Below are 19,246 nucleotides of genomic sequence, written 5' to 3'. Positions count from 1 at the left end.
TCTGCTTCAGTGACAATGCCAAAGCCTTTGACTGTGTGGATCACGACAAACTGTGAAAAATTCTTAGAGAGATGGGAATAATTACCTTACCTGTCTCCTGAAAAATCTGTATGCAGGTCAGTAAGCAACAGTCAGAACTGGACATGGAACAACGGACTGGTTCCAAATTGGGAAAGGAGTATGACAAAGCTGTATATTGTCACTCTACTTACTTAATTTCTATGCAGAGTACATCATGCAGAATGCTGGGCTGGATGAATAACTAGCTGGAATCAAGACTGCTAGGAGAAATACCAACAACTTCAGATATGCAGATGATGCTATTCTAATGGTGGAGAGTGGAGAGGAACTAAAGAGTCTCTTGATGAAGGTGAAAGAGGAGAGTGAAAAGCTGGCTTAAAACTCATCTTCAAAAAACAAAGATCATGGCATCTGGCCCCATCACTTCATAATAAATAGATGGGGAAAAAGTGGAAACAGTGACAGATTTTATTTTCCTGGGCTCCAAAATCACTCTGGATGGTGACTGCAGTCATGAAATTAAAAGACATTTGCTCCTTGGAAGGAAAGCTATGACAAACCTAGATAGCATATTGAAAAGCAGAGACATCAGTTTGCTGACAAAGGTCCATCTAGTCAAAGCTGTGGTTTTTCCAGTAGTCATGTACAGATATGAGAGTTAGACCATAAAGAAGGCTGAACACCAGAGGATTGATGCTTTAAAACTGCGGTGCTGGAGAAGAATCTTAAGAGTCCCTGGGACAGCAAAGAGGTCAAACCAGTCAATCCTAAAATAAATCAACCCTCAATATTCACTGGAAGGACTGATGCTGAAACTCCAATACTTTGGCCACCTGATGTGAAAAGCCAACTCATTGGAAAGACTCTGATGCTGACATCAAAGATTGAAGGCAAAAGGAGAATGGGGCAGCAGAGGATGAGATGCTTAGATTAGCATCACTGAATCAACCAACATGAATTTGAGCAAACTCTGGGAGATAGTAGAGGACAGAGGAGACGGGTCTGCTGTAGTCCATGGGGTCACAAAGAGTTAGACATGGCTTAGTGACTGAACAACAACAATTTTTAAATAATCATTTACCTAAGAGGTTGTGTCTTGATAAAAGATACCAGTGTCCATTTAATAAATGAGGCTGAATTTTAAAAATTGATTTGAATTTCATGCCTTGTATTTTCTCCTTAGAAGACATGCTAATTCATTCACATCTACTGACTCTTAGAAAGGCATAACTATTTACTTAATCATACAAAAAATAAGTCTTCAGAATGGAAATGGACAAAGAGATAATTTATGATTATGGTATTCTGCCATTAGCCCAGCTGGATTATTCTATGTATGCGTTATATATTAACTTATTCTTAACTATTATCTTAATAGCACCAGAGGCTTAAAAGGGTTTTGAGAGATTATCTCATTGGCCTCCCTCTCTACCTCGAGAAGAGGTCCACTGATAATATTTTCATAACCTCCCTTGGGGACGTATCTTATCGTACAATCAATCTCATTGCAGGTATTTTATCCCCATATCAAACATGGATTTTTCATGCTACAGTTAATTCTATTAGCTTCACCACTTTCACTGAGCTTGAAATAGAATATCTATCTTATTTTCTCTGTGCATTTGTACCTACTGAATCTTGAGAGAGGAGGTGTGGCATCCTTTGCTCTCAGTGGGAACAAGCTACAGTATTACCTCTGGAATGGCATGAAGCAGCATGTGTCTTAATATTTTTTGCCAAGCTCTGTGTTCATGTACTCAGCATATGAATGAGGTGATGTATATGTGATTTTTTTTTAAAAGAGCTACTATAAAACCATTTATAGAGAATGACTTATTTTATTTTAAAACCTAATTATCATCTGGTGGTTTCCTATGAGCTGTAGAATGAAACAAAGGAGAAGAAAAGTTGTTCCAAAAATGATGACTGCTTCTGGCTGTTTCGTTGTTTCTTTTGGTCTATTGCTTTGGGTCAAGGATTTGGGGAGAATGAAGACACTGAATCAAATTTTGGGAAAAGATGAGTTCAATTTGTTCCTTCTGAGGGCTTTTTGTCCTGAAGGAGTTCGCTGCATGTAACTTCACAGAGTGTTCTTCTTCTCATCTATTCCACTAACCCTCCATCCAACCCTGGTGTCTCCAGAGGTTAATAAACGAGTCTCAAAATTCACACTCAGAGAGTCTCAGAGCACCTAAAGAGGTCTGAGCACCAGGGGTGCAGACTGGCCATCGGTTTGGGTCTAGACCAGGTCAACGGCCAAGGAAAGCCGTCGTCTCCTCACAGCTGTGGCCTCTGTGAATTGAGTCGCTGGCATCCGTCTAGTTTCTGGTCGTCTGTCTTCCTGCATCACCGCAACAGGCATTAATGGGCTCTCTTGTGGCAGCCTCCGTGGGCAATTCATTGAGTCTTCTCCTTTCTACATTCCTTTCTCCTCTCCACCAGCATCATCTTCCTTCTCTCCATTTCTGCTTTCCCCTCCTCCTGTGTTTTCCCTTTTCCTTTCCTTCTTGGTTTTGCCAGTAGGTGGCCTGGAAGAAAAAAAAGAGCAGCAGCTGTTCCTGAGGGGAGAATGTCTTAACACCTCAGACAGTGCCCTCTGCCAGGGTTTGCCAAGGGACCTAAGACACGGCTGGGCTGCTGGGATAGACCACCCTCCCACAGTGTCTGCCCCTTCTTGGCCCCAGCATTCAGTTGCTTGGTTCAAGTGCGTCAGAATTGACTCTGGGGTGTCTGTTTATCCACTGAGCTTCCCCTTTCATCACAAGGCAGGGAACACAACTGTTTGTAGAATGGATGGGCCCACGGGGAATTCTGACTGATTCAGTCACTGTGGTATAAACCCTTCATTATAACTCCCTCTCAGCACAACCAGGAGTCACCAGGGATGGAAAGTTGTGGTGGCTGGGTTTCCCAGGTGGCTTAGCAGTTAAAAAAAAAATCCACCTGCCAATGCAGGAGACACAGGTTTGATCCCTGGGTCAGGAAGATCCCCTGGAGGAGGAAAAGGCACCTTACTCCAGTATTCTTGCCTGGGAAATCTAGATCTTATAGACAGAGGACCCTGGCAGGCTGCAATCCATGGCGTCTCAAAGAGTCGTACATGACTTAGCAACTAAATAACAACAATGTTTGTGATTTCCTTCTCTGAAATGCACTCTTGGCAGGTGGGTGTATGTATGGCGATCATATTCCCAGACCAAAATCAGTGCAACCTGTCCTGACCAGACATTGTTGGATTTATAATATATTGATTAGACAAGTTTTTTTTTTTTATGAAAGTAAAATTTAATCTCCATTTAAAATTTACTTCAGCAAATCACTTGAGTTAGAAGGAATAAAATTTTATGAAGCTGAGACTGCTTGAAAATCCACAGCATGAATTCCATAGATTCTTGAATGCCCTTTGGCATCTTCAGACAACAAAGAGTAGTGGTAGCTTCCATCCTTGAAATCTCTGGAATTGCTTTTAGGTTATCCAACTTCATTCTCTTAATTTCAATTTAAGAGTCAAAAAGTAGACCAAAGGAAGCCTTATAACTCAGATGCTTGCTTTTCCAACCAGAGGGAGGCAATGAATGGTAGTACATGCTGCTCTCAAGCTATCAAAAGGGGAAAAAAAAAAAATTTATAGTGATTCTCTTATTAAAAAGCCTAAATCACCTTTCTCTAGCTACCTCTCTTTTGGAATTTAAAACCTGTATACAACGTTGTATGGGGAAATTCAACCAGCATACCACATATTACCTTGTATTGTATGCTCAGTCACTCAGTCGTGTGGCTCTCTGTGACCCCGTGGACTGTAGCCTGGCAGGCTCCTCTGTTTATGGAATTTTCCAGGCAAGAATACTGGAGTGGGTTGCCATTTCCTTCTCCAGGGGATTTTCCTGACCCAAGATCAAATCCACACCTCCTGCCTTGGCAGGTGGATTCCTTACCACTGAACCGCTAAGGCTAAGAATACTTATGTGATCAAGAAGATATCCAAGCTTTTCGAATGGAACCAAGAGCTTGAGTTGGGCAATATTAAGCAGATATTGAATCCCAGATATCCTTTGTAATTCAGAAGGTAAAATTACCTAGTACAACCACTTTGGGCAAGGGTTTTCATTTTCAGAGTAATGACCAGGATCAATAAAATAGTCACACAGGAAAAGAATTGAGGTTTAGAGTTGGGGGAAATACCCGATACCAGCTGGGGCTCTACAACCTTGATGATCTACTTTCTCTCATTTACACATTGGGACAAATCCTCTGTCACTTTATGGGTTGTTTTTGTCGCTTAAAGGATATAAAATTACTTGAAGATCAAAGTGCTAAATATTAATAACTAGAATAAGCCATTAGGAATCATGATAAAAAGAGAAATAGCTTTGGAGAAATATAATTTCTAGATTAGACAGACCATCTAAAAAGAACAGTGCTTGGTTTTGTGATTTATTCATTCATTCATTTAGAGAAAGTGATAGAAAAAATCTGAGAAATGTCATGATCAGATTGACTCTCTGCCAATTTGTTCTTCTAATTTTTTAAGGAAAAAACCCTCTCAAACACTTCTGATTTTATAGGAAAGAGCATAAATAAAGAATGTAAAAAAGAAAAAAAAATCTGATTTTCACCATTTGTAGTCTGCATGTGCCTTGAACTTTGCATTTTAAAAGAAGGCATTTTTTTTTTTTTCTGATTTTCTACCAAACCTCCTCCTTGTCTTGCCATTTCCAAACATACAACTCGCATTGAAAGCAAATGACAAGTGCAGGAGAATTGGCTCGTAGCTACCAAGATATCTCTACATTAAAGTAGCACTGGTTTAATTCACACAGAGCAAAAGGAACGTCTGAGAAGGGGTGAACTTTTCAGGCTTGGGCACTGTGTGGCAGTGTGTGTTCCCGAGTCCACACCTTCAGTCACTGTTAGCTGGCACTTTGGGCACCATAGTTTTCCCATCTACACCAGTTAAAACACCATGTTGTCACCTCCCTTTCTTTGTCCCCTCTTTTCTTCCATAGTGCGTCGAGAAAACTGAGGGAATGGAGTGAATGTATATTATGTATACAAATAATATCCTTTGCTAACACTGTATGCTAGTCATAGGAAAAATATTTTTCTATGTGACTTCTGTTCATTTTTCTAAGCTTTGACGTCTTCTCTAAAAATTTAGTCCATGTGACGCAAATCCAAAACTTGCCATGGGCTAAAGTGATGATAAAAATGAAGGAATCAGGTTTTTAGGACAATAGGGAGTGGTGAGGGTTGTGCCAGTGGGGAGGACCACCCCCAAGTCCACCAGGTTGTACAAAGTTTTGGAGCACCCCAGTGAGCGTCAGCATATTGTATGTGGATGGTGCCCCCTAGTGTGGAGCAATGTATGCCCAGCCCATCTGTCCATTCAAGACTCCTTCCTTGAACTTACTGTGTGCCAGGCATGGTTCCAACTGCTAGGAGATACCAATGACCAAAACAGACAGAAAACTCTGGTCTCTCAGAACCTACAGGCACTCTCATTCAATTATTTTCTTAAAGCCAAAAAGCACTATGCCAACCAGATAAAGTGCATATGCATGCTGAATTTGGCCCACGGGTCCACTAATTAATGACCCCTGCCCTAGGCTTTTAAATGAGTTCCATAATCTTGCAGATTTTACCGACAGGGACAATACAGAGAAATGGACCTCGTATTTGCACCCACTGCTTAACTCATGCGTAAGGAGAGCTCCTTGAACATGGAGAAGTCAGAAAATTAATTTTCAACTACCATTCTATATCCCCACCCCAATGTCTGTACTTGCCATTCCTTTTTCCAAGAAAATATAATTCCTAGAGGTGATCTGTTAGGTAAGTGAGGAAAGAAAATTAGAATGAGATGGAGGTCATGGCATTCTGCCAAAGCATTGTCTGACTAAGTACCTGTCTGTTCAGAAAGCAATGGGCAAAGCAAGCACTGAGTGTGGTCAGTGTGACTTGAGACAATTCAAAGTCTGCTCTTAACAACCTACAAATTTTCTTAAAATTTTTTCAAGCAAAAAGGAAGATTCCCCAAAGTATCATGTTTCTTAGGGGCTATGCTAACAGAAACAGGGCAATTTCAGAATTTAAAGAGCTCTCTTATAAAGAATGTATTTCTTACTCTGATGGCATCTTAATGCCATTAGATAAAAGTTTTATTTAATCTGCATCTAGGCAAAATGGAATGGAAAGGAAGTCTGGTCACCTAGCTACTTTCATGGGTGGAAGATTTTCTTGTTTCTTTCTTTCTTTTTTTTTTTTTTTTGCATTGGAAACTTCAGTAAAACTGAAAAGAAAATTTGCACTAATTTTCTACAAGAAGCTTTAAAGAAGTGCTGTGATGGTTTTCAAAGAGTTTAAAAGTTTTCCACCTCACAGTTTGGATTTTCTTAAATAAGATCATGACTCAAAAATATTTAAAGAACCTAGGTCACAAATCTGACGGGAGATAGTTGTAGGATGTAGACATAAAGACAGAAGGTAAGCATTCACATCTTCCAAGAAAGAGAACAGAGATCATGTCTGATCACTCTTCCTCTTTTCTACCTGCCTTCCAGGAACCTTTCTTTCCCAAACTCCTTATAAATAAACAAGAACAATAATAATAATCGGAGGAGAGTTTCCCCATCAACCCACATGCTATATTAAATAACTTTTCCCAAAGTTTGGGAGCATTTCCTGAAAACCCTCAAAGGTATTAATTTTTTCCTCTCTCTTTAAATCACAAAGCAAAATTCCACTGTCCCTCTGCCACCCCCCCTCTTCTAAAAAAAAAAAAAAAAAACTTGTCGAGTTTTGCTTTTCTATTCACTGCAGTCCTGGCCAAAGTAAAGCCCTCTTTCTCAATGACGTCAAGATCTTTACCAAGATTAGGCTTTCATTTCTCTATTGCAGCAATTAGCCAGGGAATGTATAAAAGGCTTCAGGGAGACTCACTGGGCTGCAGAGAGAGGCACTTTGCACCACAGACAGAGCAGGAAGGAGAAGCCAGAGGCAGTCAGGGAAAGAGGAGTCAGACGCTCCTGGGGAAAGGAGAGAGTGAGACAGGCTGGAGAAGAACAGAAAGTGTGTGTAAACGGAGTAAAGAGGGGAAAAAACTACCCTACAAGCACATTTTCAAAACTCTGGCAATTCTAGAAAGAAACGGGCTACATTTCTGAACACAGAGACAATGAAAAGCTACAGAAAATTTTGCAATCTCTGCCACAGTCTCATAGGTGCTTAGAAATGAAAGTAGAACTGCCTGTCTTTAACCGACTCTGAGAGGGGTAACTGGATTAGGGACGGGTACGCCAGTTTTTTTGTTTTTGTTTTTGTTTTAACATCTTAAATCCTGAAAAAAAAAAAAAAGCAGCAGCTCCGAATTGAATGAATTGATGGGCACACTCCAACTGCTGGGCTGGAGAGACTGGAACTTGGTCTTGCCATTTCTGCTTCTTTGAAAAAGGAGACAACTTGGCTTCTTTTTTAATTTAGTTTTTCTCCTTCTCTCCCCCTATCCCCCACCCCCGACCTCCCCCTTCACCTCCCCCCACCTCTCTCCATCACTACCCCCACCCCCTTTTAAATAAGAGGGTGAAGGGGAACCAGAGCGCACAAGGGAACTGACCCGGGAGGCAGAGAAGATGGGCATCCTCAGCGTAGACTTGCTGATCACACTGCAGATTCTGCCAGTTTTTTTCTCCAACTGCCTCTTCCTGGCGCTCTATGACTCGGTCATTCTCCTCAAGCACGTGGTGCTGCTGCTGAGCCGCTCCAAGTCCACTCGCGGGCAGTGGAGGCGCATGCTGACCTCAGAAGGAATGCGCTGCATCTGGAAAAGCTTCCTCCTCGACGCCTACAAACAGGTGAGCTGTGCCCCAGGGGCTTCTCCGCAGGGCTGTCAGGGGCGGGAGGCGGAGATGCTGGAGGGGACCGGATGCCTGCAGCAGCTGAGGGGTGAGCGCTCTGGAGCTCTGTCTGGAGGCCGTAAGGTGATGCTCGGGTGTTTACTCTCTACACCTGTCCCACGATGACGCACCTGAGATTTGGGGATGACAGGTATTACTGAGTCCCAGTGACTCTATGTGACTTCAGAAGGAGCCTTTCTAAGAAGAGTCAGGAGTGGCTTGCTGTGACTTGGGAGCAGAGGGTATTCGTGTCTGTAGAATAATGTTGGGAAACGTCAGAAAGGTGTCCGGGGAGGGCAGACCCTGCCTTTATTCTGCTCTCATCATGAACTGGCAGTTTTGATGTTTTGCTTGATGAGAGGCTGCATGAGACTTTAGGAAAGACTGTTTAATGGGTGGGCACTAAAAAGCAGGGGGGAAGAAAGTCAACACCACACAGGACTCTCAGAGAGCTAAAAAGATTTAAGGAAATAACAGAGTGGATGTGATTCAGCTGGTCGTGGCTTCATTCCTGGTAGAAATAAGAGTTAATGGGAGCAAGTCTGTGTGCCCCGTCAACTCCTGCCTTGATCTGGATTTCAGCCTTTTGAAGCAGTTATCCGGCACCGAGTCTGGAGTTACTCGGTATCTGTTTGAAAAGGAAAGGTCTGAGAACAAGCTGTCAACGATCCAGACTTTGTTTGAGAAACCACATTTGCTTTGTTTCTCAAAACTTATGCAGGTTGCCTTTAGACCGAGCAGATAAGTCTAGGGTTCACGACAGTCTCAAAGCTGTTATAACTCGTGCCTAGAACCCTGAAGCAGTGGCTTCACTTACCTGCTGAAGCCATGTCCCCGGGGCTGCCCTCTCAAACCCAGAAAGGTTTTGTTTCGAAGTGAAGAATGCTGCTTCGAGGTGGTGGGGCATCCTTGGGTCAGATCTTAAGGGGCAGAGAAGAAAGGGCACCGGGTCCTTTGTCAGTTTGCTCCCTCCCCTACGCCCGTGTGACTCCTGAAGGTCCCTGAGCTTAGGAAGAATTGACTCATCCCATAAAAGCTACTGTCAAAGCAGACATCCTTGATTTCCCTCAACAGTATTGAGGCACCTTGCCCGAGATGCTGGGGAAGGGGGTTTAAGAGAAAGGTGGGAGCTAGTGAGTGATGTATTATAGGCAGGCAGAGCCTCAGAAACAGCTGGAAAACTAGAATAAGAGGAAGAAGAGAACGAGTCCTCTATAAATAAACACTAGAAAAATAAATCTAGAGAATGAACTTATGGTAACCAGGGGGGAATGGTTGGGGGGAAAGATAGATTGAGAGTTTGGGATTCACATGTTCACACTGCTCTATATAAAACAGATCATCAAAAAGGACCTATAATATAGAACAGGGAACTCTGCTCAATACTCTGTAATAACCTAAGTGGGAGAATAATTGGAAAAAGAATAGGTATGTCTATATGTATAACTGAATCACTTTGCTGTATACCTGAAACTAGCAGAACATTGTTAACTATACTCCAATATAAAATAAACATTAAAAAATATCTATGCACCAGCAAAGGATAAGAAATCATTTCTAGTAACAAGGAATCCAGAGTGGGATCCTTCCACTGAAAATTAAACAAATGTTTAAGAAGAAAATATTCCTGGTGAACTAGGGAAGTTTTAGTATGATACTTGTCTTTGTTATTGGCACTAACCTGCAGAAGGTTTGTATTCGTTGTCCTGAAGATCGGAAAATAGTTAAGAGCTCTTGTTAGTAAGTGAAATTTTCTTTATAATAATATTAAGTGCTACTCAAAGTTCTAACACCAAAAACTCATTTTATATTATGTACATGGGCTGAATGGGTGATGTGGGAAGGAGATATTGAGACGATCGCTTCATTTGCATGCATGTATATACTGAATGTTTATGTTTCATTTTGAGGGGTAGAGAATTTAGAGGAGAGTGGGGCTTACACAAGTATGTTAGGTGTATTATGACTTAGGAAGTTCTTTCACCTGTATCTGTTTTTCCTAGGTGTTAGGAGATATCATAGCAATGTCAGTTATTTGATCTCTATTAAACTCTTCCTGTTTTGAAAGTCATTGACTTTTGCCATACAGGAAAAACCACTGCTTTGGAGAATTTTACCTGTATTCATAGATACCCTCACACAAAATATGGAGGGGGTAATGGTACCCACCCATGTTAAGTGAGGCTGTTTCTCCTATCAAGCAGCTTACTGAAGTAAAAAGAGAAAAGGAAACACATGCCTCTTTAATAACCTTGATCACTTATTTATTTTTTCACCAATGTATAGGGTTTCATTGTGTTGCAATGTTTTGTTGTCCCTCCTCCAAGGGATTGAGAAGCTTGAGTGATCTGTTTTCTTCTTTGCACATGGTTTGTGTGTTCTTCTTCTGTACTCTTTCTGCCTACTGATTAGTGACCAAATTCATGACTGATGTCATGCTGTTCGTTTTTCATGACTTACGTAAATGCTGCCATGAGAAGAAGCAACCCAAGAACTCATATATCCAGAGATAGGACTGGACTGGGTGTGTGATGACTGGAAACATGGTAAACGCAGCTTGCGCTGAATTTAGGTCTTCTTCCATCTCCAAGTGTAGAAAGGGTGGTGGTGGCGATTCGGGGTCACTCAGAACCTCGAAAACGGGTTGAATCACTTCCCTGAATGCTGCTGTCATCTGTGCCACTGCCGTTGGGTGTAGCCATGTCTAGAGACTCACTGGAGGAGTCTCTGTTTGGTGTCGCCCTGTTTCACAATCCTGACTTGAGGCCGCCACCCCCAGAAGCAGAGTGTTCCGGGATGTCGAGTGTGCACATACCATCCAAGGAGGCAGGCCGTTTCTAACTCTCCTGGTTGTCGAATGGCAGATACTTGAGAAGCTATTTAGAGAAAGTGTGGTAAAAATGTTATCCCTGTGTTTGGCTTCTGCAGGAGGCAACAAAGAAATGAAAAAAAAACCAAAAAACTTGGGACAAAATAAAACAGAAAACCCTTCTTCGTTAAAATGTTGCATGGGACTTAAAATGAACTTTCTAGGGAAGCCTGTAAAGATAATTTGGGTTTGATTAGAGGGAGTCCCAAGCATGATTTTGATGAAAAAAGGAAGTCTAATGGATTTTGTTGAGAGATTGAGGTGTATAATAGATGTTTGTTATTTAAGTTTTCCCTAGTCAGTGTCACTGCGTCTAACACTGCATCTTTGTACTGGTACTCAAAGACTCAAAAATACAACCAGTAAGCAGACTGCTCTGTCTGGGAGGCTGGCTCCTACCTAAATGAAGTGTAAAATAAACACACAGTATAGATGCTGACAAGCACTTTAGCTCCTACATGGGCAATACTGCTGTGGCACAGAAAACATATTCATTTGAACATATAATTTTGGTTTTGAAAGGGTCTCTTTAACATTCTCCTCCCCCTCTTCACTCCCCTCAGCCTTTTGACACTCTATGATGGAAAATGGCTCTTCTAAGAAAGAAACACTCCCCAAAGAACACAAGGCAGGCTCCCGCCAGAGTTTGTTCATCACTTGGATAAAACACTGGGAAATGATAGAGCTTCGAGCTGTGTTTTCAAGTTACAAATCAAAAAGAGAATGGCCAAACAGGGAATTGAACTCAGAGGAAAGAGTAGGTAGCTGATCCTCTGATTTGTTTGGCTGATTTGAATATAAATGGTTAAAATGCTGCTTAATAATTGTTTGGCCACGTCTGTAAGGACATTGATGTAGCCTGGTCATTGTGTCAAAGAATTTGAAATTTCCAGGGCTTTGGAGAACAAGAAGGAGGTGTAAAAAGAATTCTGCCACATACCTACCCCGATTTTTATCACTTGCTTTGCTTTCTATCATGAGATTAGGTGATATTTTGTCCAGAGGCCTTTCTCAGGCTGTGGAAAAGGAAGAAAAACAAGGTTAGTAGTATATGCTCTATTTCCAGCTTCTCCTTGATGAATGGTTCTTTCTTTTTTTTTTCCCTTGCCCTGCATTTCACAGTCCACATGCTAAAGCAGCATTATCCTTTTCCTCATGCACTGAAAACTGTCCGCAAAAGGGATCCTATCATCAAGGGAATCAAATATACACCATATTGTTCATATTTATAAATACGGCTATGACAACATTTGAGCTTGGCCCAGAGATGTCTTCTGTTATAAAAATGCAAACCCTTTATTTCCCTCCCTTGTTGGTGTTGTGTTGATGTTGATTTTAAAAAACAGAAGAAAGGACAGATGTAATAGAGCAGATGAGAGAGGTAAAAGTCAGTGATGACGATATTACATTTTACGTATGTCCTTTCTGATCCTTGCAAAATAAAGGGACCCTTTGGGAACATCGGAACTTCAAGACCAATTAGTGGAAATGATGCTTCTTGTGTTTGGGCATTAAATACTGGGCAGGGTTCTCTTTAGAGCGGCTAATGCTGGCAGGGAAAGAGGTACCGACCTAATTACTCTTCCGCAAGAGTAAAAAATGCCTTTTGAATGCCTCTTTGGCAAATATGTCTCATTAAGGACAAAAACCAAACACAAACCCTCTAAGAAGGAGAAATGAAGATGATAGGTAACTTGTGGCCAGGAGACTTTCTGTGCCACTGTGGGAAATTCAAACAGGGCTTGGGAGTACCAGGGGATAACTGGTTTTTGTCAAGCTTCTTTCCTGCAGCCTAAATGTTACTATGGACCAACTTTATTTTCTTCATCATTTTGGCTTTCTTTCAAGGAATGCTTTGCTCCTGGGGAAAGACTCTTCCATTGTGGAAGACAGCGATGATTCTCCCATTCTACCTCAGCAAGGTGTGAAGCAGAGTAAACTAAGAAATTCACCCTTTGAAACTTTGGTCATAATACAAACTTAATTTTCTTGATGACCAAATAGGAAGGTGAGAAATGAACAATAATATCCTTCTAAAAGATGTTTTTTTTTTTCAGTTTAAAGCAGACTTTCATTTTATAAAAAGCTTTTCCCTTTATTGTTGCTAAATTATCCCATATCAGCAGTTTTTAGCAAAAAATAGATAAATTGAATGATTAGAATATGACATTTATAAAAGCAGACTACTGGTCTACTCATGTCTGGACCTTCAAATCATGGGTGTGCGTTTTTCCCTCCTATTTGTAGTAATAGCATTGTGCATACCTATGCATTTTCTCTTACCTAATCACCCTCATGAACAAAAGTATAATTTTTTTTATGGCATTCTAATCTGCAGTCAAGTCCTATGGCTCCTTTACAAAATAAAGAGGATTGGCTACTCTCATTTTATGCACTGAACAGCAGAGATGATCAAGAACAGAACAACAGGACTGGGTGTGGACTGTGGCGGTGCTCTACAGGGGCTTCCAGGGGCTTCACCCTTTGAAGTCATCTGCCTTGGTGAGGTCTTCCATCACTCCAATGTGCTGATGTTCACTGTAGGTCAAGGTTATTATTAATGTAAAATGCTTTGCTGATCTCCAGCTAAGATGATAACAGCTACCATCCATTCAAAACTTTATTCAACCAAAAATTCCAAGCATTCATATCCATTGTTCTCCAGCTTAACAAAATGCCAACCTCTGCCCACTCCCCCACCAAACACACATACTAAAGAACATGATATATTTGGTAGCTTATCCTAATATTTTAAAGTAGAGGTGTTGTACTTGTTCTAAGTTTTCTAAGTTGAACTAACATGTTTGTATTTTGAGAAAATTATGTGGCTGAACTATACATTGTCACTAAAGAAGGAGAAGGTGCTTTAACATTCCAAGAAAACTAATTACAGGTAACAAGAGAGTCACCTACGACTGAAGGCAGATTAGATTACTCAGTTGAAGAATCAGGCATAATGCAAGGATCAACAGTTCGGCTTGGGCGAGAGTCAGGGGCATCAGAGGCCCATGTCACAAGGCCAACACAACTGTTCCATTCTTAGAAATGACTCCAAAATGCAGGTGGGTGTTTTCAGCCTACCAGGAACCTACAAGTCTGCAGGCCAGAGATGATTCTTCTCCTGTGTATGGGTTCCTCAGACTGGTCTGAATGCATTCAGATCTTCGTATCACAGCATGTTGAAAAACACAGCACGACAATAGTGTTAGAAGCAGTCATCCTAGAATCATTATTGGTTTTTTTAAATGGGGAAGATATAATGAGAAGGTGATGGTAATGCTACCTTTTATCTAAATCTACAAAGAAGTACAAAAATAACCCATAGATTAAAAAGCTTATAATACCTTTAGGATGTATATCTTTGCATTTTAAGTACATTTTAAAATTTCAAGAGATGAATGTAGCTCATATAAAACAGTCCAGCTCAAAGTGGTTTACTAGGTTTCTTCACCTAGTTCCACTTACAAATTAACCAAGAAAATTAATATAAAGAAAATAACTTTTTTCCTGACAGTGATTGAAAACAAATGTACTTATTTAAATCACAACACCACCTTCCTTTTCTAAGAAAGAAGATTATTGTTTTAACATTTATTTTAGAAAGCTTATAGTCCTTGTTTTAAACCTGCCCTGCTAGGATTTTTCACAAGGGAGATAAAGGATTTCTTGACTACTTCTTCTGCAGTTAAAACAAGTTATGTATTAACATGAGGTAGAAGCTTCTCCATGAAACCCCTTGAGTGTTTTATATCGGTTTAAATTGTTGAGTTTTTAACAATTCGCTTGTAAGTGACTTCAATTAACATCAATGTTACATGCGGTGGTATTTATATGAGGGGGAAAATGAATCCAGTTGGAAGTGTTTTGTAATATTAAGGACAGTGTATAAAAATCACTTATACTGCTGTAAGTTGTCCCCAGTGTTATTGGCTTTGATTAAACCATTCTAGGGGAAGATCCAATTCTGTTAATTCAAACTGAAGTAATTGGCTCTTTTACGTTGCCTGCTTTTTATTATCAATTTACAGATTCAAAGGCCAGCAAACTTTCTTTCAGTCTGTGTTCAGCGATTTAAACCACATGCAAAGGGAGCACCTAGAAGAGTTTCGCACTACACCTCTTCTGCCTGAGCATTCTAAATCCAGTGGGATTTGTTAATAAAATGTGTGGTAGGAGAGTAAATGGCTTGTGACTTCTGAGATAAAAAGGTGAAACAAACTAAAACACGCATGAAATATGAGAAATTAAAAGTCCGATTCTACAAAAGATAAAAGTGTGTTTCCATTCATTTGTTTGTTTAATGGAAATGGCGAGGTTCTAGTCAAAAGAACCCTAAAGTATGCAGTAGCTATAGAAACCTCCAGAAAGGATGTCATACCAAAGAAAGCTCGAATCACTTCTAAGAATAATTATATTACAACATAGAATTACTCAGAAAAATGGTATTCAGTTTCACATGTTTGCATGGCATCTATAATGGCAACTTACGCTCCCACAATGATTTATAGTGTACAGAGCTCTTTTCCCTGTGTCATCCTTCCATAAACATACGAGGAAGATGGACATTATAAATGACCATTTTACAGATGGGATAGTTGCAGCTCTTGAGAGATTAAGTGGGAGTAGCTCTTCTTATAAATGGCAGACCCCAGGTTTTTGCATTCTGGGTAGAAATAGAGACCATAGGCATCCTTGTCCATTGGTTCAGATTAAATGACTTTTAGGCAAGACTATAAAGGACTTTCCTGAGTACTTTAGAATTCAGAAGTGGGAATTCAGAAAGAGGTGCCATGTCCCACAACTCTGATCATTTATTTTAAAGTAGACCATTCACTTTTCACTTCTAAAATGAAACCCATTAATCATTTGTTATATATTGTGAGCTAAGCACTGACACAGAGTAAGCACAGTAAAGAACATTAGCCTCAACTTAATTATGAAGACAGTTAACTGCAGTACCAGATGAGAAGAATTGCCTTTAGTGACTAGACAGAATGAAAAAGACTTTTATTCTCTTTAGGGCCATTCATTACCTTACCTGCCATGATGGGTCTTTACTCAAGTCAATATGTGTTTACCATATCCTCCGAAGGAAATGCCGCATTTTATTAGAGCCAATCGTTTCTGTACAGAGTGAACTGAAGTGAGTGCGTGCTTCATGTGGTCTTGCCTCTCTCTTTCGTTTTCCATCACCAGGTGAAACTGGGTGAAGATGCCCCCAATTCCAGCGTGGTGCATGTCTCCAGTCCGGAAGGAGGTGACACCAGTGGAAATGGTGCCCAGGAGAAAACAGTGGATGGAACTGAATGCCACCTTCTGGACTTTGCCAGCCCTGAGCGCCCACTGGTGGTCAACTTCGGCTCGGCCACTTGACCTCCTTTCACAAACCAGCTGCCAGCCTTCAGCAAACTGGTGGAAGAGTTCTCATCCGTGGCTGACTTCCTGTTGGTCTACATTGATGAGGCTCATCCTTCAGATGGTTGGGCAGTGCCTGGGGATTCTTCTTTGTTTTTCGAGGTGAAGAAGCACCGGAACCAGGAAGACCGATGCGCAGCAGCCCACCAGCTCCTGGAGCGTTTCTCCTTGCCGCCCCAGTGCCGAGTTGTGGCTGACCGCATGGACAATAATGCCAACGTTGCTTATGGGGTAGCCTTTGAACGTGTGTGCATCGTGCAGAGACAGAAAATTGCTTATCTGGGAGGAAAGGGCCCCTTCTTTTACAACCTGCAAGAAGTCCGGCGTTGGCTGGAGAAGAATTTCAGCAAGAGATGAAAGCTAGATTAGCTGGTTAAAAGTATGATTGTAACAGAGCTTTTTTTTTTTTTTTTAATTTATGTAAAGACAAGGAAACTAAGAATTCAATCCACTATTTCAACTGAGTCCCATTTTCTCACTGAAAGACGGGAATTTACGTGTCAGAAGAACATAAACCTCTAACATCTGGATACTACTTTGACCACTTAAATGGCTTTTGGCTAAATAGTAGCCCTATCTCTTCTCTTCCTGGTGAAAAGCCCAGAATGAAAAGATCCCAAGATGGAAAAGAAGAAAACTTGTTTCAGCATGTGTTCATTTCTGCCCTCATAAAAGAAGTGATACAGCTGATGCCTGCCCTGGGACCTGAAGAAAAGACTATGGGAATGACTGCTATGTTAGGGAAGCCACCATCCTTGTTAGTGTAAAGGGTATTACCTGGGCTTTATTCGGTATGGATAGAGCCCAGCTGGATATTTGCCAAATCTTTACTGAGAATGAGTCTTCAAGTCCAGGCCATGTGGTTAGGACCTTATTGTTTAACATGTTACAGAAGTTTCTGACCTTCTAGTTTCTAGCCATGTACTGCTCTGTGCCAGTCTGAATGTCCCAGAACTCGCAGGTATATTTGCAGATATCAAGAATGATACCTACTGGAGGGTTAGAATGGTCATCTGATATCTGATGGTTACTTTCTACACAGGTGGAGAAAGTACTAGAAGCAAATCAAATCGACAAGCTAGGAAAATGAGGCAGAAAGATTAGGAGGTTTCAGAGAGCTTCACCTTGAAACTGTAGAGAGTGGTACTAATTTGTCAGTCACAGAAACATGGAAACATATGCAAAGCTAGAAAAAGAAGCTCCACTAAGATAGCATAGAGAATATACATATGAGATCTATGTATTTGTCATATATTCCTGGATTGAAGAGAAAGGGGGATTGAGAGGGAAAAAAATGCATTTTAATATTTGTATTACTTTTTGAAACATGTTTGTGGTGTTTACGTGTTCAGCAGGTGATTGTACCTCGCGATGCTGATGAAAGGTAACACCAGTGGGCCCAGTGGGGCCAGGGTCCCCCTCTGCATGCCTACACTTGTACTGTGGTCCCATTGCTTCTTGGTCTGGGCCTCTATGGCAGTGTTCTCTGAATGACGAGCTCAGCAATATAGAGCCAAATAGAGGACAAGAAAGTGTGAGACAATTCCCATCAGCGATTTTGGAGGCTTTGCTACTGATGAAATCCTCAGGATCATGGAGTTTGGTAGGATGGAATTCCCATTCATATTTAATTTGGACTTGGGTTTTCCTTTGTTCCTCTTAGATGAGGTAGAGTCATCTAAGACTTCTGTAGTACATTTTTATAATGCTATTTAAATATATATTCCATATTTCTCTTTAAAATGAAGATATAGTTCTACTTATAAGTAATATAAGTATTAACTAATGTCCTAACTTCCAAAAAAGATCAACCAATTTTGTATATTAAATTTTTATTGTAAATTTGAGGATGTTATCAGATCATAGTATATGGTTATATTTATATGTACAATCAAAGGTTCCTATGGCCATTCCATTAATAATTGAATCATAAAAGTAATATAAAAGATATCTAAAATCGAAAATATCTTCCTGAACTAACTGCCTGAAATCAGAAAAAAAATGGGAACTGAGTGTGCAAGAACCAAAAACCATTTTATTTTTTAAATGGAGCAACATAATAGTCATATCACTGTATCGTTTATTGTTTAGATATTAAAGCTCCATTTTAAAAACTGATTATTTTTCACTGCAACATTTAACCTTCTTACTGTTCTAAATTCTACAAAATGTACCAACAAAGAAAAAAATTTTGAAAATGTGACATTAATGAATTTCTGGAAAATCACATTGAGAATAGAGTATTTCTGAGTCCTTAGTTGTTAAACCCCTTGATTTATTGGCATAGCCCCTTGATTTTTACCTTCAAAATAGTGTCGTGATTTGTGTGGTATCCTAGGGAAGAAAAAGAAAAGTTGGTGGCAGCACACTCACGCTGTTGTCTGTAAACCTCCCCTTTGTTCTACACGTACAATAAGGGAACAGGATGTTGGCGAAGCTGGTGGGGGGATGAGACGTGGCTAAGGCAGGCAGTGCCAGTTGTCTGGGGGAAAGGGTGATGAGAAAACTACCCTGCTGTGATACATTTTTAAAGAAAGAGAAGGTTGTGTGCATGCAGTTCTTCTCCCTGAGGATAGGCTGGTGGAGACGGGAAGCAGTGGGAAGTAAACACACAAAGGTATAGGCTGAGTATCAGGGACAAAGACATGTTCAGTGGAACACAGGAGAGTTACCGGAAGAAAGGCTGTTGAGGGCCAATGGAGAAAGTGAATTGACAAAGCTCAGGAATCCTACAGTATGTAAAATGGCTTGGTGTTATCAGAGTTAGGAGAAGCCTATAACTACGTAACTTATTTATCTCAACATGAACTTTTGTGATTTCCTGTGGTGTATCTTATAAGGAACTTAATAAGAACTCATTATTTGAGATAGAGGAGAATCAGTGTTTAGCTGGTATGCTCAGAGAAATTCTTAGATTGTCAATATCCTGAAACTGACAGGTATTGTCAATACCCTGAAATCAATACCCCACCTATCTTATCTTTTATAAAGTATGTTCCTTTGAAGGATTTTTGTTCCTGTTCTCACAAGGCAAAATTTATAAATTTAT

The 19,246-nt window shown here is 40.5% G+C and overlaps 1 protein-coding gene and 1 long non-coding RNA gene across 2 annotated transcripts; one reads left to right on the top strand and one right to left on the bottom strand.

The window, feature by feature from the left end:
* Positions 1 to 1,843: 1,843 nt before the first annotated feature.
* On the bottom strand, positions 1,844 to 7,975 carry LOC104991798. The gene is made up of 2 exons (XR_825639.1): positions 7,634 to 7,975; positions 1,844 to 3,620 (listed from the first exon to the last, which is right to left on the bottom strand). It is a non-coding gene; the product is annotated as an uncharacterized LOC104991798 (long non-coding RNA).
* Positions 7,601 to 19,240, top strand: DIO2 (deiodinase, iodothyronine, type II). Its single transcript, XM_010844406.1, is given in 2 exon segments — positions 7,601 to 7,871; positions 15,979 to 19,240. Coding segments are annotated over 2 exon segments (810 nt in total). The 5' UTR covers positions 7,601 to 7,649; the 3' UTR covers positions 16,567 to 19,240.
* The last annotated feature ends 6 nt before the right edge of the window (positions 19,241 to 19,246 follow it).

The sequence above is a fragment of the Bison bison genome, unplaced genomic scaffold (genome assembly GCF_000754665.1).
Source record: "Bison bison bison isolate TAMUID 2011002044 unplaced genomic scaffold, Bison_UMD1.0 scf7180017864201, whole genome shotgun sequence".
NCBI lineage: Eukaryota > Metazoa > Chordata > Mammalia > Artiodactyla > Bovidae > Bison > Bison bison.
This window is presented reverse-complemented; position numbering and strand designations above follow the sequence as displayed.